Source organism: Chionomys nivalis, chromosome 12 (genome assembly GCF_950005125.1).
Source record: "Chionomys nivalis chromosome 12, mChiNiv1.1, whole genome shotgun sequence".
Lineage (NCBI taxonomy): Eukaryota > Metazoa > Chordata > Mammalia > Rodentia > Cricetidae > Chionomys > Chionomys nivalis.
The window spans coordinates 17924976-17949741 of record NC_080097.1 but is presented as its reverse complement, the minus strand read 5'-3'; the positions used below and the strand labels follow the sequence as shown (position 1 = coordinate 17949741).

General features: G+C 40.3%; 1 protein-coding gene across 8 annotated transcripts in view; it reads left to right on the top strand.

The window, feature by feature from the left end:
- Lmo7 (LIM domain 7) overlaps nucleotides 1–24166 on the top strand; it is a 195728-nt gene extending 171562 nt beyond the window's left edge. For 4 of the 8 annotated variants that reach the window (XM_057785730.1, XM_057785729.1, XM_057785724.1 and 1 more), the window contains 14 exons: nucleotides 954–1115; nucleotides 2149–2255; nucleotides 3149–3209; nucleotides 4807–4863; nucleotides 6838–6863; nucleotides 7154–7258; nucleotides 7854–7946; nucleotides 8358–8770; nucleotides 10170–10235; nucleotides 12967–13019; nucleotides 15382–15595; nucleotides 18702–18995; nucleotides 20740–20848; nucleotides 22061–24166. In XM_057785730.1, coding sequence (XP_057641713.1) covers nucleotides 954–1115; nucleotides 2149–2255; nucleotides 3149–3209; nucleotides 4807–4863; nucleotides 6838–6863; nucleotides 7154–7258; nucleotides 7854–7946; nucleotides 8358–8770; nucleotides 10170–10235; nucleotides 12967–13019; nucleotides 15382–15595; nucleotides 18702–18995; nucleotides 20740–20848; nucleotides 22061–22234 — 1934 coding nt within the window. In that variant the 3' untranslated portion in view covers nucleotides 22235–24166. The remainder of the gene's footprint in view (nucleotides 1–953; nucleotides 1116–2148; nucleotides 2256–3148; nucleotides 3210–4806; nucleotides 4864–6837; nucleotides 6864–7153; nucleotides 7259–7853; nucleotides 7947–8357; nucleotides 8771–10169; nucleotides 10236–12966; nucleotides 13020–15381; nucleotides 15596–18701; nucleotides 18996–20739; nucleotides 20849–22060) is intronic. The other 4 variants (XM_057785732.1, XM_057785725.1, XM_057785727.1 and 1 more) reach the window with 3 other exon arrangements.
- The last annotated feature ends 600 nt before the right edge of the window (nucleotides 24167–24766 follow it).

Here is a 24766-nt window from a genome sequence, read left to right as displayed (position 1 = left end):
GGGCATGTGGGAAAGATGCATTTCTGTGGAGGAAAGTTGGCGTAGTCTCCTCCCCAAGACAAGCAGTTGGAGTTACAAATTATATATTGTTTACAATCTCTCCCTAATTTGTTTCCATTTTCAAGATTCTCTATTTTGTGACCTTAGAGATTTTTTTTTTTAAAAAAAACTTGCTTTCTAGAAATGTTAACAAGTCGTATTGATCTGAAAGCTTAGTGTAAAATTTCCATGGATAATTGTGTTTTGTGGCAGATATCACCCTATAATAGATCAACATGGGGTTGCTGTTTGTAGTGACTTGAACCCAAGTGCATCATACATGCTGGGTCCTCTATCCCTGGTCACCTCCCACCAAGAGTGATGTTTTCTAAGTAGTATTAGTATTTTGTCTGTCATTTATCATATGTTCAAGGTGCTTTGGGTCTTCTACTGAACTCCTCCCACAGCCAGGGTTATGCCCAACAACCACTAAATTTGCTCTTAAGGTAACTACAATGAGATCTATCCTATTTGAGAGGAGATCCCTGTTTATGGATTTTTATCATACAGAATTGTGTGTTGACATTGGCTCTTCCTTTTAAATTTCAAGATTGGTATAATCACGGTACTTTAAGTGGTAAATTTGTGCAGTTTGAAGGGACTCTTTCCTTCTACTCTCTCCAGCCCAGAATGCTAACTGATGCTCCATTAAAGTATAATATATTTCACATTTTTAGTTTAAAAATGACCACATTTTTTCTTTGTCCTCAGGAAACTCTGAAATAAACAATGCCCCTGGTACTTCATGTGGTATCGGGACTCAGCTATTAGATAACCTAAAAATACCAATGTTGCCTCTCTACTGGAAACTATAGGAACCAGTCGAGATGAGAAAGTCATTTGCCTTAAAGAAACAACAGGAATCAGCCTGTGTGGGATCCTTGTCATCTGATTATGTACTTTACCTTGTCTAGGTAGCCCAGCGGAATTTTCTCAGCTGCAGGTAGATGATGAAATTCTTGCCGTCAATAACACCAAGTTTTCATATAAGGATACAAAAAAGTGGGAGGAAACCATGGCAAGCGCCCAAGAAACCGGAAACTTAGTGATGGATGTCAGGCGCTACGGAAAGTCTGGTGAGTTGGTTTCCCTCTGTGCCTGGCTGAGTAGGGAACCCCGACTTTGGCAGGTGGTTGTAACCATTGGCTTTACTAATCCTCTCCCCTACCCCCGTTTTTCTTAGCTTTGTGCTTGCAATTGTTTTGTCGTTGTGTTGGGAAAAATCATGAATGGCCCCTCTGTCTATTCCTTCTGAAAATAATTCACTAGCAAATCTACTGAATTTGACACCTGTGACTGCTTAGGTAAATGATCTGGTCGAATGCAAATACCCATTAAAAGCAAATGTATCTGTATCCAGGAGCCACAATGCCGACCATTAAGAATGGCACTATGAGGTGGGCAGAGGTGGTGCACACTTCTAATTTCCTAGCGTTTGGGATGAAGAGACAGGCGGATCTCTGTGAGTTCAAGACCAGCCTGTCTACAGAGTGAGTTTCAGGAGAGCTGGTGCTACACAGTGAAACCCTGTCCCAAAAACTAAAAGAAAAAAAAAAAAAAACGGGTAGAAAGAACAACAGCTTTATGATTTAACTTTATAGTATTTAACTGTACTGCTGTTATCAAGATCATAATAGGACATATTCCTATTTATTCCCATAGCATTATAATCTGCTTTTGACGTCATTGTGTTTCTGTGTCATGGGTGATTGTTCGCTAGGAAGGGACATTAAGTCTCTTCAGATCCACACATCTTTGGTGTCGGCACAGAACATGAGTGCCCGTCAGTTTAGCAAAAGAATCAGCACATTTGCTAGTTGTCTATTTACTACCACGGGTTCTAACCTTTGTGTTTTGGGAAGGTGATCTGCTGGTAAAAGCCCTAAAGTCTCCCCATCGTTGACACTGCCTGATTCATCTGTCTGTATGTCTGTCTGTGTACGTTTTGTATCTGTGCATTCAGTAACTTTATTCTTTCCGCTTCACCATCTATGTGTTTTCATTGCTTGATCTTCATGTGCCAATCAGACTGGGGCAGAGACCAACCTTCCCTGCCATCTATACGGCATAAAACCCTCAATCTTACCAGTGTGGCTACCAAAATTATAGGTTCACCTGAAACAAAGTGGACGGACACGACTTCAGGGATTTACACCTCGGACAAGTCCTCAAGTCTGTCGGTAACAACTGATTTCTCTGAAAGCCTTCAGAGTCCTGTAAGTAGAAAGAAGTAACAACAGAAGCTATGTGGGGGGAAGTTTCGATGCTGCATAAAAGATAAATGGTTAGGTTATACCTAATAAATAAAGTGTCATCTTGAAAATACTGGCTGTTTTCATTAGCCATCTTTGGTTATTGAGTTATGGATGGTAACATTCCATAACGTTGCTCTGCAAGTATTTCTCACCAATCCTTCATTATTACAACCGTCTCTCTCGATCGCTGTGAATGAGAAATAGCAATTGTGAAAAATTATGTGCTACAGCTATTTGTGCTCTGTCATCAGCTGGCAAAATATAGTCACTGTATACCATGAAATCTCATGATGCATTTTAATCGGATTGCATGTGCGATTAAGATATAATCAGTTTCACGAATTAATTTAAAAAGCACAGTGCAGGAAATTTCAAAATTCTGAAGCAATATTTTTTCATACAGTTTTTTTAAAAGCTAGTTTTTATTTCTAATCAGAATTGTTCATTTTAATTGATAATTTATACTCTGAACTGAATCAACTTATCTAAAAGGAAATATTATTACATTTTTAAAGGACAGGTTTAAATGTTAAAGAATAATAAATGGTGGTTTTACTACTAAGCCAAATACTCAAATATAACCCAAATGGATGAATGTTTTATCTACCATGCCTCTTAGAATATTAATGATTGATTAAACTTATGGTCATTCTTGCCTATAGATAGTCATTAATCCTTTTCCAAGTATTGGAGAGTAATGAAAAAAATTTAGTACATATAAGAAGCTGTGGGTAATGAATCAATATCCTGAAAACCCATTTTGTTTAAAGACATCTTCCCCTAATGAGAGATGTATTATTTAAGCCCAAAGTCTAATCAGAGAGAATGTTAATTAGCATTTCTACCCTCTCCAGTATACTGAATCCAAAGAAATCAATGGAATTCACGAGGAAAGCAACACCCTTGATTCAAAAGGTAAAGATCACTCTTAAATTACTTCCGTTTGTCCCGCAGGGGAAGTTGTAGCTCTCAAGACCTGCTAGAAAAATTAATATATGTTAGTGAGCAAAAGCTGGATAAAGAGCGAGTTGAAACCAAGGTTAGCATGCGAATCCAGTTGCTGCCAGGTGGGAAGGAGTTTGTTCCAGCCTGGACAGTTGAGGAGCTACAAATGCAAATTTGGCAGCAGGCTCTGGAGCTCTAGGTACCCGGGTGCCTAAGCCAAATAAGAAGAACAGGTTTTCCTAGAATCAGCACCTTTGGGGCTATGGAGTGTTGGCAGAAGGATCTTCATTAAACTCAGAATGAGGAGTTTCCTTTCCCTCCAGATTGTTCTGAAAGGACAAATGTGCAGAGAGCTGATCCTGGCAGGTAATCGCCAAGGGCAGTCACAGTTGAGAGTCACCTTTGTTTGTCTTGAAAAGGAAGGCGACAGAAGTATCCAGGGCATTGTGGGAGTTCCACTCTTTGCTTTGACCATTCAGAAATAATTTAGCTACCAAGTGCTGTGTGTTATTCCTTAGACATATCAGAAAGATCTTTCAGGTCCATATAGGCAGGAAAGAGGCCAGAAGAAGATGAAGGTCTTACACCATGAGGCCAGGCCTCCTGTAGTGGGGCTGTGTTTGCTTTGGCAACACAATTGAATAGTTAGTAAATATATTGAGCAAAACTGGTTGAAGTTTATGGATTTGTCTCTTCTTTATGATTCTTCTCTTTGTCCTTATTTTCTAATAATTACAAACTAGGACAGTTGTTTGCCTTATCAACTGAATTTGAAAATAAACATTGCTTATTTTTCATGATATTAAAAAGCTAAAGAATCCTAGTTGTCTTCTTCTAATGGCCCAGGTAGTAGTGCCAATCGATAAGACACCTACGTGGTGACTATGCAACTCTATGCAGGGCTTGGTACTTCAGGATTGTTTAGTAAGTATCATCCACCGTCAGGTGATAGTTTCAGTTTCTACCATTGTTTTGGGACTGATCTGTGGAAGAAGTTAGATTATGTTTCCTTTTTCTTTCTGGCTAACCTACAGCAAAAATAATAAGACATAAGCCAGCATCTACACATATTCTTAAATACCACCACAAAATATTCTAATCAAAGACAGATTTGTTTTAGCATTTGTTTTCATTTGGTCATTTGTTAGGTTGTCTTGCTTTTGATGACTTCTCCAGATATTTTACATTTTCCTTCATCATGTTGTAAAAATGCATTGGGAGAGATAATTTTAGGTCGATTCACGTAAGCAGAAAGTGTTAGTTTTTATTTCTCGGAAGTACCGGCCTCTAAGATGATGATATGGCTCTCCTTGCTGTGAAAATACAGTGCTATTTACTAAAAGTAATTAATAAAGTGTTTGTTACTCTTGCTAACTTGAATGTAATGTAGATTACTAAAATACGTGTGTCTGCCTTGAAATAATCTCTACCTTCAGCGGCTACCAATTTTGCATTTAAAAAATAACATTGCTATAGATTGGAAAGGTCTCTCAAGTGTCATTGAGTTTACCAGTGGTGAGAAGTTAAAATGAATGACATGGTATTTATTTTCTTATTTTTCAACTAGCATCAGAATCCATTTCTTTGAGAAATTTAAAAAGGCGGTCCCAATTTTTTGAACAAGGTAAATTGTAATGCTCACTCCTCTTGGGCTCCCATGGACTTGCCCCGCTCCTCACTCTCCTTGTGGTCTGTGGCTCTGGGCACCAATCTCCTTCCATCTTGCTGCTGTTATGATCAAGCAACATAACCCATTTCCGTTCTTTCCCCAGGATCACCAGGCTTTTCTTACAGTTCATGGGTCTACCTCTGTGGTAATGGGTCTTTGCGTGTCCTTTGTCTAGCTCTCAAGGTGTTTCTCTCTTTTAACCTTGTGAAAAAACAAAACAACAATCAAAGCAGTGAGATGCTATTAAACACACGTGTTTTTCCACTGGGTAACAGTAAGAAATGAGGAGCTTCAGTTTTGCCTTACTGCGTCCTGTCATTTGCACAGTGTTAGATTACACCAACATATGTTTGGTCAACTTACAAAAAAAAAAAAAAAAAAAGACTTGGTTTTGGTCATGGGAAATACTGCTGCTCGTGAAGCCCAGAGATGCTCATTGCTATTGGAATGACGGTGGAGGGTTGATAATGATGACTCTATTGACGTCAAAAGAAACTTAACATAAAGAAAATTTGGTTGCACCTGAGCACAGGAGCATTGTAAAGTCATCTATGTTGGTGTAGCTGCGCACGGCTGCCTCTCGAGGAATGATGCATGCGCCTTTTCTTCATCTTCACGTTTGTCTAACGCTCCGTCTCCCGAATGTGGGCCCAACTCTGCTCTGTTCCAATGAACTTAAAAGAAATGTTTAACATTTTAGATGCAGCATCACAGAAGATTTACTGTTGCTATCTAAAATGTTCCTCGTTCTTTAAAGATTAATGAAACATTTCAAAATTTGCTTTGTGATACCTACTGGTTTTTTGTGTCTGTTGTGTTTACTGCCTAATGTTCTTCCTAAGGTAGATTAAATTTCATTTCAGACCAAAGAGTTTGTCATCTGTCTTTAGTGTTTTTGAGTCATAGTTTTTCACTAAACTCACTATTTTCTGTGGTTATTCAATTGAAGTGATAACACACTCCTAATTTGATCTGGCTAAAACAAAATAGTTCCTCGTTTTTGTTTTGATTTTATCTTACTTTTCTTCAATGAACTATTTTAGAGATAAACATTTTCCTAAGTTTTAAAACAGTTTTCTTTAAATAGGTACATATGGGAACAGTTTATGTGACAGCTGAGATTTCAGTATATTTTATGAAAATTCACTTTTTGATAATTATATAATGTGTCGACACATTATAAATTAGTCCAGTGTAGTTATACATAGCTCTAATGTTAAGGCTAGGCAGGAAGATTAAAAGTTCAATACCAGCCTAGACTAAATAGTATCTCAAAATAGCAATCAAAGAATTAGCCAGGCATGGTGGTCCACACCTGTAGTCCTAGCATATGGACGATGGAGGCTGGAGGACTAAGAGTTCAGAGTCAATGTTGGCTTGAGGTCAGCCTGGGTGTGATGATGATATAATAATATTATAGTGCCTGATAGTTGACACATCAAACTTGAACCCCTGTGTTTCAAATAATAGAAAAGAAAGGGGGTCTTGACCTTGCTTTTTGCCACATATCAATTAGAAAGCAGCTCATTAGCAAGGAGACCTGGGAAATAAGAAAGCCTTCTGTCATACTTTTGATGAACATTTGCAATAACTGGGCTTGGAAGATGCTGCAGTGTTTGTGTTCTTTCTCCCTGTTAAGCCAAACTATGAGACACTGGTCAGTTTGGTATCAATGAAGCCTTTTATGAAAGACTCACCAAATTAGCACTGTGCCCTAGAGTTTAGGGCTCCAGCAGTTTCCTCTCTGAATGTGAGTTTGGAAGACGAAGGGAAAGGATTCATAGGTGATGGAGTTACCGAGAGCACTGATGTCACTCGGCATACTGGCAGAGACAGCTAGTGACCTAACTCCCCGAAAAGCATGATTTTCTGGAAATGGAGACTCACGTTGTGCTTTTCTTCCCTCCTCGCCCACGTGCTGCAATGCAGGGAGCTCCGATTCTGTGGGTCCTGATGTGAGTATTAGACTTTTGTAGTTGGGAATACATAAGGGAAGCTTGGTGGGACCGGATTTCTCCACAGTAATATTTCCTGCATTGTTTTAAGATATGTAAAGGTTGGTGGGGTTGTGATATGCTAAGCTAAAGAGGTTGACGTTGAAATGTGAGACCACATCATCCCTGTGATGGTTTAAGCCAACAGGAGATGAATGACTGATGGGTTTCAGTAGATTGAGGGTTTCAGTAGATGACTTAAGAATGTAAGTTGTTCTGTGTTTACATCTCTTGTGCTGCAAACTGGTTAGGTTCCAGTTCCAACCCTCAATGCCCCAAGTCGCTGGGCATGGGATCAAGAGGAGGAGCGAAAACGACAGGAGAGGTGGCAGAAGGAGCAAGACCGCCTACTCCAGGTAGTACCACATATTGGGTGAATAGAGGGCTGGGCTTTCGGTGCTCTCTTCTGGCCAGTGCCAAGCAGTGTTGAGAAGCAAGCTTGCAAAAAGGCAGAACCAAACCAGCATCCTTATCACTAGCAAACCCCAAACCTTTTTGCATATTGTACACATATTGTACGCATATCTTGCATTAAGCACTTACTTTCCCGTTTTGATGATTATATAAACTATTGGGCATTAACCCCTACAGACACTTTGGAGACATGAGAGGCTCAGACTGTGAGGGCTTGTCCCTGCTAGCGGTAGATGAGGTCTGTTTGGCCATCAGTCTCCCTTACCCTAGCTGGAGGCCTTGATGAGTAACATCAACAATACAGCGTGGACATAGGTTTTGTTCTGTGTGCCTCAAATTTCTGACATCTAAACATCTGCTTAATTTTAGCTTAATATAAGACTTTTTTTTCCTTCAGACTAAATTCTGATTGGTCACATGGACGTTTGATCTGGAAGTTTAGAGCTAGCAAAATTGTTAATGGAAAATACCGTGCTTAAATACCCTGCTTCCCATGAGAAGGAACCTTGATTAATTATTATTCCATATTCCTCCTAGGAAAAATACCAACGTGAGCAAGAAAAGCTGAGGGAAGAGTGGCAGAGGGCGCAACAGGAGGCCGAGAGAGAGAATTCCAAGTACTTGGATGAGGTAGCACGAAGCATGCCTTGTTCCCTTCCTTCTCTGTACCATTTTGGAGAACCTAGGCAAAGAGCCCCACACCCCATTTCCCTAGACACACACCTCTGTAGCTCTTTGGAAAATACATTGAATTCTTGTGTGTTAGAAATTTACTTTGATCTTTTAAATTCTCTCGTAGTTTTTCTAATGTATCATCAAGTAAATTTCCCTAGAACTTCAGCTTCAAGTCGTCTTTCTGCCCTTAGACTTCAATTACTTATGTGGCTTAAAAAGAAAAAAAAAAAAGCTATAACTATCTTCTTGGAATTCTGGGCTGCTTATCATTATTTTCATCCACAGTTGAATCTGTGTGAAATGACAGAGACACAGATGGCGCTGTGTTTGATTGATTGATTGATTGATTTTTTACTGGCTACCTAGGAACTAATGGTCCTAAGATCCAACAGTATTTCTCTGACTACACGGGAGCCTGTGACTGCCACTTGGGAATCCACCTGGAGTGAAGGGTCCAAGTCTTCGGACCGGGAAGGAACCCGGGCAGGGGAGGAAGAGAGAGGACAGCTGGAAGAGGATGCTGTTCGTGAGGACAAAAGTCGGCAACTGCGGGAGCAGCTCATGCTTGAGCAGGAGAAGAAACGGAAGAAAGAAGCCCAGGAAGAAGAGCTTCGGAAGCAGCATGAGGCTGAGGCGCAGGCGCAGGCTGAGGCAGAAGCCAAGGCCCGAGCAGAGGCCCAGGCCCAGGCCGAGGCTCAGGCGCGAAAACAAGCTGAAATACAGAAGTATCATGCAGAGAAGGAGAGAGAAACTTCGGTCAAGATCTACCAATACCGGAGGTCTGTCCCCTTAGCTGAAGCGGGTATCAAGGAGTTTCAATAGCCATGGTTTGTTTTGCCTACCCAGTATGCGTTCCTTCCTCTGCCATCCTTGCTTTGCGCAATTTAACCAACCAGTCGCAAGGAGCCTTTAAGCCCCCAAACATCTGTAAACAGAGACTGTTCTTTTACTCCTGGCTGCCTGGACCTGAATAATCATACAGAAACTATATCAATACAACACTGCTTGGCCTATTAGCTCAGGCTTCTTATAAACTAACTCTTACATCTTAAATGAACCCATTTCTTTTTATATTTTACCACAAGGCTCATGGTTTGTTACCTCTTGCTTCTTGGGTCTGCCTTACACCATCTTCTTTCCTCCTCTAGCTCTGCTTGGATTTCCTGCCTTGCTATAGTCTGCCCTGCTATAGGCCAAAGCATCTTCTTTATTAACTAATGGTAATAAAACATATTCACAGCCTACAGAAGGAAATCCCACAATGGAAAGCATCTGCCACTTTAATTCCCTCAGCTCTTTCAAGGCTTCCTCACATATTACAACGCCAATGTTTTCTGTTACCTCTGGAAAAGACTGCCACCACACACGTGTGACCCACTCATCTTGTTGTAGTATGAGCGGCAGGGCTGCATCCCCGGCACCCAGCCGCCCGCATGGCTAGCTTATGCCCCGAAATAATTACACGGAAACTGTATTCTTTTAAACACTGCCTGGCCCATTAGTTCCGGCCTCTTATTGGCTAGCTCTTACATATTGATCTAACCCATTTCTAATATTCTGTGTAGTACCACGAGCTGGCTTACCAGGGAGAATCTTAACCTGCATCTGTCTGGAGTGGGAGAATCATGGCGACTCCTTTACTCGGCTTCTTTCTCCCAGCATCCTGTTCTGTTTACTCCACCCACCTAAGGGTTGGCCTATCCAATGGACCTAGGCAGTTTCTTTATTATTTAACCAATGACCTTCCTCCATCATCATCTGATTTAAACGTCTACCCTGCCATCACCAGCTTAGCCTTTCCAGAATACCCAGTTCTGCCTTCCCATCATTTCTATATACACCACACTAGTCTGCATAGTTGCCCTCTTGGCCTGCCTACCCCATGAAGATGTGTTACAAAGCTAAAACTTTAAAAAGTAATTTCTGTAGTCCTAGGTCATGACCAGAACATGGAGTTCCCACCTACCGTAGTGTATACTTATACAGAGAATGCGTAACTGGGCATGTGGTCAGCAAATGCACATAGGTCTGTTCTCAGTAGCAACTGATTGAAATGCCTGTCTAGTTCTAAAACCATAGATAATTTGCATAAAAAGACCAGAATACTATTTTGATATTCCTAAAGTCAGGGAATGTCTTAAATTCTGGTATTTTAATAAAAAAATTCTTACTTTATAGGCCTATTGATTCCTACGATATACCAAAAAGAGAGGAGGAATCTTCAGGGATGCTTTCTACGGACAGGTGTGTGGACTACTGTGTTTTACTTGGTTGATCCCAGTTGGCATCAGATGGATGTTCCTCAGTTCTCCTAGGTGATCTGTAGAGCCACTGTAGCCCTTTGTCTCTTTGTCTTGTGGACCAAAACAGAAGAAACAAAGCAACTCGAAGATTGTCCTTTGTATCAGTTAGTTTTTGCTGTGTAACCATTACCTTTAAACTTAGCTTATGATTTTGTGCTGAGCTCATTTGGAGATGTTGGTTGTTTGGGTTCCAGTCACACGTCTGCTGCTAGTTAACCAGAAAGCTCTGCTTTTGGGAGTTGGTGGAAGTATCTTGGGAAATGAGAGCTACTATAAGCTGGTGAAATCTTATATTCATGGTAGATGGACAGAGAAGAAATAGAAATAAGGAAAGATGGTTTCCAAGACACCTGAGATCTAAGCTGTTGTTCAAATTAAAGCCAAAAGCTGCTTCAAGCTAGAGTTGTGTGTAGGTGACATATGTTTGTAATCTAAACCCTCAGGTGGCTGAGATAGAAGGATCGATGTGAATTCAAGGCTAGCCTAAACAACATAATGAGCTCAAGGCTAGCCTGGGCTACAAAGCTAAACCTTGTCTCAAACACACACACAGAGAGAAGGAGGGAGGGAGGGGGAGAGAGAGAGAGAGAGAGAGAGAGAGAGAGAGGGAGAGAGAGGGAGAGGGAGAGAGATAAAAGCTGTGTTGCCCTTCTGCCTTGTGGTAAGAGTCATTTTAGATGATAAATAGACAAAAATTGTTCTTTTTTGGTCACTTAGAACAATGTTTAAATTTTTGAGATATGGTCTCAATAGGCACCACAGGCTTGCCTGGAGCTCACTATATACCTGGCTAGCGTTCTTCCCACCTCTTGGTACTACATATGTGTGTCACCTTATCCAGCAGACTATTTGCTTTAAAAAGGTATGAGGAGTGGCTCAATTACCTAAAAATGATAATGTTTTTAGTGCGTCTGATGAGAATTGTGGCCATTCTCTTAGACAGTACAATGGGAACCACCAGCAGGGCTTGAAAAGAAAACAGGTTTTCAGCTATCAGAAAAGGTACAAGGAGCATGCGGTTAAAATTTTCTAAAGCATCATGCTTTAATATTTTCAGGTAATTAAACAAAAACACTTGCTGTCTTAAAATCACTAAGGACTTTTGAACAATGTGTCTATAAATATCTAGTCTGTAGGTCCATTAGCTTCTGCATGCAGAACTGAAATAATTCCTGTAGGATACTTGTCTTCTTTTTTGGATCTAAGGAAAGAGGCACATTTACTGGCAACCAGGGTGAGTGAAGGGCTCAGAGGGGAAAGGAGGACGAACAGGACTAACTAGGTAGGAGTGTACCGACAGAGCTAGAGAAAAATCTCCTGGTAAATGAGCTGATAATGGCGAATCCCCCAGAGAAAGTAGAAATCATTAAAATGCCCCCCTCACTCGTTTATCATTTTATTCACTTTGCAGACTTTGTTTCTCAGTACAACTCTATGGGGAGATATATTTAGCCCTATTTTCTTTTTATCTTTGATGAAACCAAAACTTACATATGTTGACAGTTGGCTAAGACACCCAAGATGAGACAAGCTAGGAATTACCAATATATCAACTTTCTGACTTTAACCTTCATGCATTGCTCATCTGCCTTGAATGCAGGTAGTAAAAATCTAACTAAGAAAGATAACACAAGGTCAGAATTATGATTCCAGCATTGAGGAGGCAGAGGCATGGTATCTCTGTAAGTTCAAGGCCAGCTTACTCTGCATCTATTTTTTTAAATCTATGAGTAGATTTATATAACTGGGGAGTATATACTATATATCATATATTATACTATACAATATATAATACTATAGGTAGTGCTATATATAATATATAAATACTATATATATTATGTAGTATATACTCTATAGGCATTGGGGAGTGCAGCCTAACATCCAAGGGTAAGTGTTTTCTTTGTAAATACAGGTATTCCCTGACAGATGTATCTGTCTGCCAGTAATAGTACCTTATCCTGCATTATAGGTTATTACTCAGGGTGCAGATATACACTACATATGCACATCTGTATATAGTATTGCTACTATTTCTGAAGTTGAGCTAATTAATAGAATGAGGAGATGAGCCTGTGCTCTTTTATAGCTATAAAGAGGGCATTTTCAGAGGTGCCTGAAGAATCTCAGAAGGCCTTACAACCTGTTTGGAATACCAGGATAGCATTTGGCAAATGGGTGAATGACCTGTGGCCTCCTGGTGCCATAGATATCCACATCTTGATGCCAGGCAATGTGGAGGACAGAGCACAGACTGACTCTGAGTGAGCTGGTGGCTGGTGCAGGAGTCAGCATGGGCAGAGCAGTCTCTATCGTCTTAGGAAGGAGAGAGGGTCCTATATTTTGTATATTTCCAGCATCTATTGTTTTCTGCTAGTTTGCATAATATGAAATTTTCCTTGGTTCGAAAATAAACCCATCTCCCAAAAGACATAGGAAATAAATACCTTCTTGAAAAACATATCTTTGCCAGGTGTAGTGGTGTATGACTTTAATCCCAGCAGTTGGGAGACAGAGGCAGGTGGATTTCTATGTTTGAGGTCAGCCCAGTCTACAGAAAAAGTTCCAGGACAACCAAGACTACATAGAGAAAACTTGTCTTTACAAAACAAACAAAGCTGTATTTCCTGGAATAAAATAAAAATGTTAATAACACATATTATATTCTGTTTTAGGAGTAAGTCAAGATCGACTACGGAACTAAATGATGCCCCTACAGAGAAAAATGGTAAGTGTGATTTTTGCATTCAAACTTTTATTTAAAAGCACAATTGCATATTTGAGTGGTCATATACTATGATTAGTTTCTTTAAGTGCCAGAAACTTTAGATTCACTAATATTATATGGGTAACATGCTATTTCTCATATCTGTAATAAAAACTACCTTTTATTTATTTGGCTTTCTTTATAATGGAGAGAGTACCATAGTGGGGCATTTCAATAACTAAGAAATATGTGGAAAATTTGCAAAGAAAATGTTGACACACTTTGCATAGTAGATTTTATCTTGCAGTTAAAGAATGTGGCCAGGAAATAATACAGAGGACATAAGAATTATGGATAAATGTGAAGTCATTTATGCAAATGGAAAAAGGTCTGAAAACACAGTGATAGGGATTTTTTTCCCTTCATGAAAATCATTTATATCAGAACTTGATACAAAATATGGTTCTGGTTAACCCCAGATAACTGAAATTGCATAAGTAAAGAAAAAGCCCTAAGCAATTTCATCATACATACAGGGTTTGCATAAACAAACTATTGGTCAGTTATATACATGTAGAAATATTCAGGTAGGGATCGAGATGGACAGACAAGCTTTGGCCCCATCACTGACCTCTAAGGTAATTCAAATCTCTGATGCCAGCTATTTCTGTTTTTAATATGAATAAGTAGTAGTTTGTATTTCGCATATTATCATTAAAATACCGAGAAAAAAATTTAAAAATTTAAAGCTCATTATAAGAAAAGCATTGTCTTTTATGTTTGTCTTGGGTCTGGTAGCAGCTGATATGTATCTCTGGTCAAAGCTCATAGAATTAAGTTTTCATTCGGATAGGTGGCAGTATCATTGATTAAGTAGGGTCTTCAGTCATGGCTATTTGACTTGCCAGCATTTTGGACCCACCTTTCCCTTCAGGAAACACTGCTCTAAACAATCTCTCTTATGTCTCCGCACAACGGATACTTCTAATGTGGCCTGTCTGCTCTTTGGATCTTTCCTATTTGGGTTTTCCAGCTCTTTCCCCTTGAATTTGGTCCCTAGCTATTGTTAAAATTACAGATTAAGTACACTTGTCTTGTGTGACATACCTTTAGTCTGTGGCATTTGTACTCTGTCCTGAGAGAAACCTGGTTGTTGGCGCACACCTGCGACGGTCTCAAACACCTCCTCACTCTTGTGTTTGGGTCCCACCTGGATATCTTTCTTCCCTGTGCCAGCCACACTGCCTTGAATTAGCACACGATTGTTGGTGCACACCTGGGATGGTCTAAAACAGTTGCTCACTCTTCTGTTTTGTGGCCCACCTGGATAGCTGGTAGTGTGTGCTTTCTTCCCTGTGCCCGCCATACCTCCTTGAATTAGCAGACACTAAGAAATTATTACATATTTGATGGGATGATTTGGTTATACCATCAACATACTCTTAATATGAAGAAAGTTTTATTTAAAACTAGCACATTGATATTGTTATTAATATACCACGTGTAGGTGTGTACTAAACAGCAAGAACAACACACTTCTGTGGCCTCTGGCTCATTGCTTACTTGAAGAGGTACCTAGACAAGCCAGATACTCTGAATGTGTGGCAATAACAATGAATTCAGAGAAGAAAATTCCTTAGGTAAAATTTTCTAATCTAAACCAGTAGATTGTATGTGTTTTCCATAAATAGGAATTAGTCAGTAAACCTTCGGGATGCGAGCTGACTTAATTACTACTAATAAACTTAATAGTTATATTACAATTTGTAAATATCTCAGAGCACAAACAGATTTCGTAATATTATGAACAGTCATTTTCTATTGTTCACCAGGGCTCTGTCAGTGGCTGAATAATCTTACAGTGTGGTCATGACTTATTATGCAACTTAGACCACGAGAACAGCCCCTGTCAATTAGAGATATATGCACTGTGTGGTCTTTTCCTGCCCTGCGGGTGGGACAGAGAATATATGTAAAAGAAAATTCCTTAGCCTTCATAGCAAGCCTGCAATGAGTGTACTTGATTTAAAGAAGGAGAAATTAGATGAACATTTTGTAACTGAACACTTCCAGGATCTATAGGGATTTGTATGCATGTGTGTATTTGTGTGTATATATATGTGTGTGTATGTATATGTGTGTGTATGTACATATGTATGTATGTGCACCTCGTGGATGCTTCTGCATGTGGACCTGGAATTTCCAGTAATAGGAGGCAGCTAATAGCTGTCTGTTTCCCACATTCGTCCCCCTGCTGGATGGAGCTGGATGCTGTCAGCCCCCATGCAGACTGCTGCGTTTGAAGTTGCCCTCTCTTTGGAGGCTGATCCACTATCATTTTTTGTGTACTGACATCGAAGCTTTTGGTATGTTTTTCATCTAGGAAGCAGCAAATATTCTGACCGAATCGGGACTACTAGCTTTTCTCAAAGGAGCTCCAGGAAGGATCAGGGCCCGTCAGAAGCAGAGTTGGAGAGACAGCAAATCCTGCAGGAAATGAGGAAGAGAACGTCTCTCCATAATGACAACAGCTGGATCCGACAGCGTAGTGCGAGTGTGAACAAAGAGCCCGTCTGCCTGCCTGGGCTCATGAGAAGGTATGAGAGAGACGTTTGCGATCTTTGCTGGGAAGCAAATGTCTCAGTTCTAGGCTTTTTCCCTTTTTTGGGACAGTGAACTATCATCAGATGCAGTCAGTTCTTTTGTCTGAACCATCTCATTTAAACTGGGGACAATGTTTTGAAGTAGACTCAGTTACTCTGGTGTGTGTGTGTGTGTGTGTGTGTGTGTGTATGTATGTGTGTGTAAAGAAACTGGTTGAGTGAGACAGGGAAGCCAGCAGGACAAGATCACATCATGAATAGCTTCTAAGTCTGGATGTGGAATTTGGAAATGGGATTCAGATAACTAAATATGAATTTGATTCTTTTTTTGTGTGTTAAGCTTGAAGAGAAGGAAACTTACTTATGTTCATAATCAGATTAACAGCTAGGTTGCAATCATGGTAATTGCAAAAACAAAACCTGTGCAAACCTAATTTTGTAACATTTAAGATGGTAAAACTGCAGATACAAGTTGGAGTGGGTGGGCACGCTAGGAGATCTATCTTGGCAAATTATACTGCAGCTACGCTGTCAGTGTTCTGTCTGACTGCTGAGCTGGGGAAATTTATTTGCAACCTGTTTCAGATAGAGAATTAATTATTTTAATACACAAATAGGTGTTTTAAAATGCAGGAGTGAATCTTAAGAACTTTATCTGTGTGTGTATCTCTGTCTATATCTGTATCATCTAAACTAGACAAGCGGTATGAGTGGGTAGTTCAGAGAGAACAAACAAAATCAGTAAATATACACAAATCAATACCACTCCTCAAGTGACAATGATATATCTATCCTATTGCTTATGTGAAAGTGTCACAGCATTAAGAGATTGATTAAACCCGGTACTGGAAATGCATAAGAAAGTAAGAATTCTTCTTTCCAATGGATTCAATCATTTTTTTCATGGTAAATAAATCAAAGGTGTACATTTTCTTACTACAGTTCCATCTTCTGGATATTATTAAATAAGCACAGAAAGATAAAGATAAGGATACACAATATTGGAAATATTGAGAAAAAAGCCAAACCTCTCCCCACTCCACCCCCACCAAATTGTTCTCTCTCTCTCTCTCTCCCTTCCCCCTCTCTGTTTTTTGCTTTTTTTCCCTTGAGGTTAGTTGGTTAGTTTGTTTATTGAGACATGATTTCTCCGTGTAGCCCTGGCTATCCTGGAACTCATTTTATAGACAGGGTTGGCCTTGAACTCACAGAAACCTGCCTGCTTCCCAAGTGCAAGGATTAAAGGCATGTGCCACCACTGCCCAGCACAATATCACTCCTGATAGGACACCTAGTTAACAGAAGCAGAGCAGTAAGAATACCATATAAACATTATAGAGGTGCACTGTGAGCAATCACCGCGCCAGAAGTCAGTGGTTAAGGAGTCTGTACTCTTCGGATTCAAGCATGGAGTACATTTTGTGTGCTCTTTCTTTATTAAAACATCCTTAATTTAAAATACTAATTCCTCTTCCAAGTGTGAGGTTTGCCTGGTTTGTTCTTCGCCTGTCATTGGCTTTAGCACTTGAGCAGCTATAGATCTGGAGTAAGCAAGTTTTTTTTTTTTTTTTTAAATAAAGGAGATAATAGTAGTGGTTTGATAGCCCCCATAGGTCTCTGCCATGTGTTTATTGTTTCTTTAATGACCCTGAACATATAAAATGCCCATGAGCTCGCCTGTCTTGGCAATGGATTCCACTTTGGTAAACCTTCCTGAAGACCCCTCGTGAGGTTCAGCCAGATGCTTTGTTTTGTAATCTTCTCCACACATAGCTGCCTCATGGTGTGGGCTCACGTTCAAAGGGGCATCTTTCAGAACGACATTTCCTGACATGGAAATGCTATCACTCTCCATGTGTATCATGTTGGCCGATGCCCCACTCTTCAGAGTAGCCAAATGGCCATACCCAGAGTCAGTGGAAGGGGCTGGGCAGGGGAGTAGATACAAAAGGGCATGGTCCTGTGGGGACCATTGATGTATATATAGTCTATCACATGAGTAGGCACTGACATGATTCAAGATCATATCTATTAGGTAGTAAATAAATTATTTTAAACTGTTGTAGAAGAATAAAACCATATTGTTTCCATTTGCTGAAGAATGCTCTAGAGTGAGCTCATCTGCATATAAGCATGTATTAACTTACAAATTTGCATGTATGTGTAAGTATTTCCTTGCATATCTGAGAAAAATCTCACAACTAAAGGTGGTTACTCGGGGGTGAGGGAAGGAATCGAAAGTGAGGGAAGGAGGAACCCCTTGCTCACCCTCAGAAGCGCCTTGCTTGCCTCATTCTTGGCATAGTGTTATACTGTGATGATATATACATATGATGCTAAGCTAAAAATAGCTATATTGTTTAAGCTTCCAGTAGGGAGGAAGTTTTGAAACCTTTAACAAAATCAACAGGAAGCCCCTGACAATTCAGAGTTAGCTTTTGTAGAAGAGGTAAATCTGGTTTTCAGTGGTGTCTTCAGTCCGAGGAAAGAGGCTATTGGCTGTTGCCAGTCGTGTGAACAGTTGTTGAGACATGGGATGTGGGGTGGTGAGAAGGTCTGGGAGGCAGGCCTGGGTTGCAGTGGAATCAGTCAGAGCCGGACTCACACACTCCTAGTTTGAGCAAAGAAACTTCTATGAGATTAAAAACAACCTTCTATAGTTCTGTGAAGATTAGATTAAGTAAGTCTGTGGAAATGTCTAGTTTAATATACTTATTATGTACCTAAAATTCATTTTGTGATTGAATTTTGAAAGGATGAGGTTTATATGTCTACACTGTTTAAGATTTAAGGGATGGCTGGTTACCATTCTAATATTAACTTTTATTTAAATGATAATTTTCTTGCCAGTTTGATACTTGGTCTTTGGTCTCAGCACCATGCCAAAGAAAGTTATTGAGGAATGAACTGGCACAGTACCTCTGATGCAGAACAGTTTTATTATTAAAAGTAATTGTATATGTAACTGGATTCAGATGTCTTACAGTCTAGGAAACACATAAAATGGGTCTTATATTGACTATAATGGTACATTACATCTGACGGATGATCTCCAGTTGAGTGGCTCATGTTACCCCTATGACTTCTTCCCGTGTTTCAGAGGTGAGTCCCTGGACAACCTGGACTCCCAGCGGCCCAGTTCCTGGAGGCAGTCCCCATGGCACAACCAACCTGCAGGAGTCTATGCCTCCTCCTCCGTCCAAGATTTCAGTCGCCCGCCTCCACAGCTGTTGTCCACATCAAACCGTGCCTACATGAGGAACCCATCCTCTGCGGTACCACCTCCAGCTGGACCTGTGAAGACCATCATCCCAGGCCCTGCCCCCCCAGGGTCTCCTACCCCACGCAGCAGTTCCCCTTCCATGTCACAGTCGGGCTCTCAACTCCGCAACAGGTGAGGCCCTTTCTGTTGTCCCCTTGTCTTAATTTCACGTATGATTCTTCGTTGAAACGTTCCCTAAATTATCCAGTGAAGAAGAAAAACGGAGTGCATGAATTTGGTGTTCTTGTATCAAAGCAATTGAGAAGACTTTTTTCTGCCCCTGTCTGCTGCCTGCCTAGTGTCTACCGATGTCTGGGAAAGGCTCTCGAGACTTTCAACATGTCTGCATGTTGCCAGGCTCTCGGTTGCCTGTGCTTTTGGTCAGTGTCTCAGCTGGAAGATTTCTCTGAATAGATCACCCTGTGGCATCCACAAAGGACACAGTGGCTCACGAATGCTTTCATATTTATGAGTACAATCAGTACTATGAAGTGTCTGACTTTTAATGGTACTCTAATAGAAACTCATTGGAATGGGGTGTGATAAATAGGTTTCATAGCCTGGGCAGTTTGAACAGGTGGATTTAAAAAAAAAATCATCCTGTAGGTTTGATCTTGCTTTCAGAGTCTTGGGTCGCTTCATCTGTGACCCGATCTGCCACCACTTTGCTCAGTCCTCATTGCTTGGCTTCCGCAGTTCATATGTTCTGGGGACGGGGTGAAAGTTAGGGAGAAACTTGAATGGCCCCTTGGCCTGGGCCATTGGGTGAAGCCCTGATGTCAATATGGGTTGTGTTTTTAGATCATCACAGCATCCCCATGAGCCAGTACTCTATTGTCATCCCAAGGGAGTTTTAAATTCCATCACAAATATAATGATTAAGGTAGAAATTCATTGATATTTGGATATTTTAAACTGTTAATAGACTTAGATAAGAATAAATATCTCAATTCTAAATAGTGTATAATTATCAAAATCTAGAAAATATGTTGAGAGTTGAATTAAAGGAAAAGGGGCCAGGAGACATTGTGGTCAGATTTTTTGGGGATAGATGGAGTTTTCAGAAGAGAGGATCCACCATTCACTTATTCTCCCTCTGTAGCTCCTTATGTGAGAATAGGGCAAGGGAGAGCTAGGGACAGGTCATGGGCTTCTCTGTCTAGGGAGAGTCTTTGGCCAGCAGATTATTCTCGCCACACCTGCCTCTTAATAGCCATGACTCCCTGCACTCCCAGTGGCCTTGTGGTGTTGTACTCCGTCTGCAGAGATGAGAAAGTAACACTGAAGGTGATGTCTCTTTAGCACTAGAAGAGACTAATCCTTTTAGGTCTGAAAGTGAAGTGGGAAGGAATCTCCATCCCCAACTCATTGGCAGCTCTTGAGCTATGATGACTTCATTCTCAACAGAAGTGCACTCAAGAAAGTGTTCCTGTTTCTAACCAGAAAATTGAAAAAGAAGGGTAAAAAATAAAGTTGAGGAGGCAAATTACAGAATTTGGATGGACCTGAGAGTGGAATGCCTTGAGTGGAATTTCATATATAAGGCAACTGAATTAGCAGGAAGATGTAGCAGATCGGAGAATACTGATGGGTCCATATGTAATCTCAGGGGAATGGGTACAAAGTCCCAAATGGACCAGTCACATTGAAATTGTCCCTTTAGGTGAACAGGCTTCAAGGTCCCTAGAGCCTTCATGACAGTTGAAGGTATAATGAAGACAAGCTTTATTTAGTTGGCTGCTCAAAGTCTTGCTCCCACAGATGTAAAGAGCCTTTCTTCAGCTGTTACCATTTCTGCCAATGACAGTGCGACTTTAAATGCCAGCCTTGCCAAGCACAGGTGAAAGCCTCCGTTCCATTCTTGTTCCACGTCTAGGTCAGTGAGTGGGAAGCGTGTGTGTTCCTACTGTAATACCATTCTGGGCAAAGGAGCCGCTATGATCATCGAGACCCTGGGTCTTTGTTATCATTTATATTGTTTTAAGGTGAGCGTGAGACGAAGAGCTTGCTGGCTGTGATGCTTTGCTTAGAGAGCGCATGGCTTCTGTGAGCCGCTGGGTTGTGGTTGTGCCACTAATAAGCTTGGCGCTGTTATTTGTCAGTCTGTGCTGCGGCAGGAGTCACAAATTGCTTGCTACTACTTGGTTGTCAAACCTGAATCTTCTTATAAAAGCCAGTCTGCAAGTTCTGTGCTTTTTGTAGCTCTAATCTGTTTAGGATCCTATAAATAAAATTAATGGTACATAGTGTGTTCTCTAGCATACTGCCATGGGTAGACTTAAAATGTAATTTACCAGTGTTATTAGCATAGAGACATGCAGTTATCAGTGTCTAATGGATAGCTTTTAATAGTGTCTGGAAGGAAAACCACTGGTAAATATTTTTACAGTTGCATAGCCTGCTTATACCTGATAGTGTTCCTATATACAGGGAAGGGTTCAGGCTGTAACTCTTGGTTTTACAGTATGTGCTGCTGAACGCATCAGTTTAATTCTTGAACTTTCATTGGGCTATAGAAATAGAGAGGCTCCCTAGTTTTGATACTGGAGTTCCAACGTTAACAGCTTGCTTAAGCATAAGCGTATAAATTTGTATATATAAATTCATGTAGAGCAGAATGAGTCAAAATAATGTTTGCGTGCGCGCATGCACACACACACACAGAGAGAGGGAGGGAGGGAGAGAGAGAAAGAGAGATTGGAGGAAAGAGACAGAGAACACCCTAGCCTTGACACAAGGCACCCCGTGAATGCTTGCTCATTTAGTGCTCCAGGGACACTGGGAGAAGCCCACTCTAGACTAGAATGTCAGAAACCCCAGTTCTGCTTTTCTCTTGTTCTTACATGGTGGTGAGTTAGCCTTTATTTCTTTTGGAGTAATGAAGACTAAATTTCTTTCTGCCAATCAGCAAATTGTTTATTTCTCCACCTCCAGTATATGTCGAATGATCATCTTGGTTCTTAAATTTTGCTTTATGAATTCTTAGTGTCTAATCTGGAAAGCTTGATTCTAATCCACTAATTGTCTTTTGGCCTTCCCTATCCTTTGCTTTGTTATAATATACCCATGAGTTTAGGAGCTGCCTTTTATATTCCTCTTGACACATTTCTCTGTCTCTTCACCCGATGAATCTCTCATCTGAGAGTACACCAGGCTTTCTGGACTTGTCTAATTGTACGTTCTCTTTGGTCTGTCAGTGTGTCTCCTGCGAACGTGACCTCGGAGGTTCCTCCTCAGGAGCTGAAGTCAGAATCCGAAGCAACCAACTCTACTGCAATGACTGCTATCTCCGATTCAAATGTAAGAGAGCAAATCAGAGAGAAAATTTCTTGTCTTTTGAGGAGACCACGAGTTCCTATGCCTTTTCCTGAGCCTGCAGCCACCTCTTCCTCAGGTTCACTACCATAGGATCGTGGGTCTCAGGGGTCATAGTCTGTCGCATTCATACAAGGGATTCAGTGAATCCCAACCACCTAGGAGGAGATTGTGGGTTGGAGGAACTGAAGGGGCTTGTACCCAGAAATCAGGACATTGTTTCTGGTTTGCAAAGATCCAAAAGAAACTTCTAATGACTCCTGGGCTCAGAATAGGGGTTAAGACAGTCTGCTTTCTGATTAAGGCCTCATCTCTCATCAGCTCATTTCCATTATCTGATGATGAGAGCTTATTATGTGACTTATAATCAACTCTGAAAATGATTGAACCTAAGAGTATCACTTTCTGCTTTATGATAATGTGTAGCCATGTATCCATACGTATATTTTTTGAAGAAGAGAACCTTAATTCTGTTTATACGGAGTTTCAGTATCATTGAATTAAAAACAATTTAAATGCTACTTCCTTTCTAAGTATGTGTTTGAGCCTTGTGAAGTATAGGGTAGCATAACTTGGTTGTGTATTGTTGTAGCTTCAGCAAGACAACAGTTATTGCTGTATATCATTTTGAACCTTGACGCTGGTAACATGTTTCTTCCTTGTGAAAGGGTGTTACAAGTGGTACCTACAAACCTATTGCTTTTGAACTCGGAGGTATTTATATGGCCCCTTATATGGAGCGTGTTTGGAAATGATTTGAACTGATCAACTCTCTTTTATCTGTCAATGGCTTCTGAGCCTTATCTGCTGGCTGTCCAGGCCTCTCTTGGATATTGACCCTGAAGTTGGGAGAATATCAAGGCTGGGCATGGGATTCGGGGTGGTGGTGTGTATGTGTGTGCATTTTTCTCTTTTAAATCCAAAGCCAAATATCACTGATTTTTGGAGCTATTGCCCACGCCTTTTCTCTCCTTCAGTACAAATAATAGAGAGTTGCAGGCCTTTTGTTTTCTGATTCAGCAGCTAGTTTTTACTCTGTTTTGCAAATAAAGAGTTCTAGCCCCAAGAGGCTGCATTCTGCCTACCTTTATCCTAAGATTGAGTGACAGACAGCTCTTTCTACCTCACTAGGCCCCTCTGAGTGACGACTGCTATGTATCCCATGTGCTGATATTCACATACTTTTGAGTCTGAGCACCTTTCTCTCTTCTCTCCCTGCCTGATCAGCTGGACGGCCAACCGCCATGTGATGTAAGCCTCCATTCGAAAGCACTGTTGCAGATAGAAGAAGAGGCGGTTGCCACTGATGCAGAACTATAAATATGTCTTGTATGTCCCCCCCCCCTCCTTTTTTAAAAAAAAACAGAAGAACCTTTGCCTCATTAGATGACATAGGAGCACTGTAGTGTTGGTAGGACTTGTATTTTTGCTGTTTATTTATAAGACGGTTATTTTGTCTGTGTGGGGGGAAGTGCAGTATTTGCCTTTGAACTCAGTATCCTAAAAGCACAAGTGGACAAAACCCCAAGAACTTAAAAAAATACTTTTGAGGCCGATGGTGATCTAGTTTGACCCTTTAGTGGTGTTTTGAAGAGGGCATTTTATTTTTTTTGTTAAGTTCTGAAACATTATTTGAAATAGTTAATATAAATATGTAATTGTTTACTGTTTATTGTAATGTATTCTAAGTTAATGCGAAACTATATGAAAAATTTTCATTTAAATCCACCCGTAAATTTGTTTTTTGTGGCTTTCTTTACACAGAAATAGCCCAATTGAGAAATAATTTTGTTAATGGAATATTTTATTTGCTTGAAGAGGGCATTCTATTTTCCTTACAAGGACTGTGGTTGCTGAGCAAATAGAATAGGAAGCCGTTCATTTCCAGTAATGAAAAATAACCATGGTTTGCACCAGGAAGTTTTTCAAGAAACTAGTGAGCTTTTCTGTTCAGTTGCCTTTGTAAATAAAATTGGTGATGCGTTTAAGGAGTGGCTCTTTTTTTTTTAAAGAAATTATTGAATTATTAATTTACATATTTAATGAGTTTGGGTCTCTTGCAGTCCTTTTTTTAAAAGTAAAAAAAAATGTGTGTCCTCTCTTTACCCCCCCCCCGTATGTGTTTATCACAGGCATGTGGGTGTCTGTGTATCCACACCAGAGGAGGGTGTGGGATTCTCTGGACTGGTGGGTATGAGATATCCAGTGTGGGTCTTGAGGGCTGAATTCAGGTTCTAAAAGAGCAACAAGAACTCTTGCCTCCCGTGTTGGTGCTCTGTGTCCCTTTCCAGTGCTTGAACTATATAGTTCAATATGTGGACCTTCTTGATATCTCATTTTATGTATCTTTACTAAGGTGCAACTGACATCATAAATTGCATCTATCTATCTATCTATCTATCTATCTATCTATCTATCTATCTATCTATCATCTATCTATAGTGTAAATAGCTTGACATATTTTGGTATTTGTATTTCTGTTCAACTATTTCTACAGCCATGATGATTCTACAGAAAAAGTTTAATTTCAATCGTAAATTTTATTTCAGATAATGTTATAAGTTTGAATTTTTTTATGGTAATGCAAG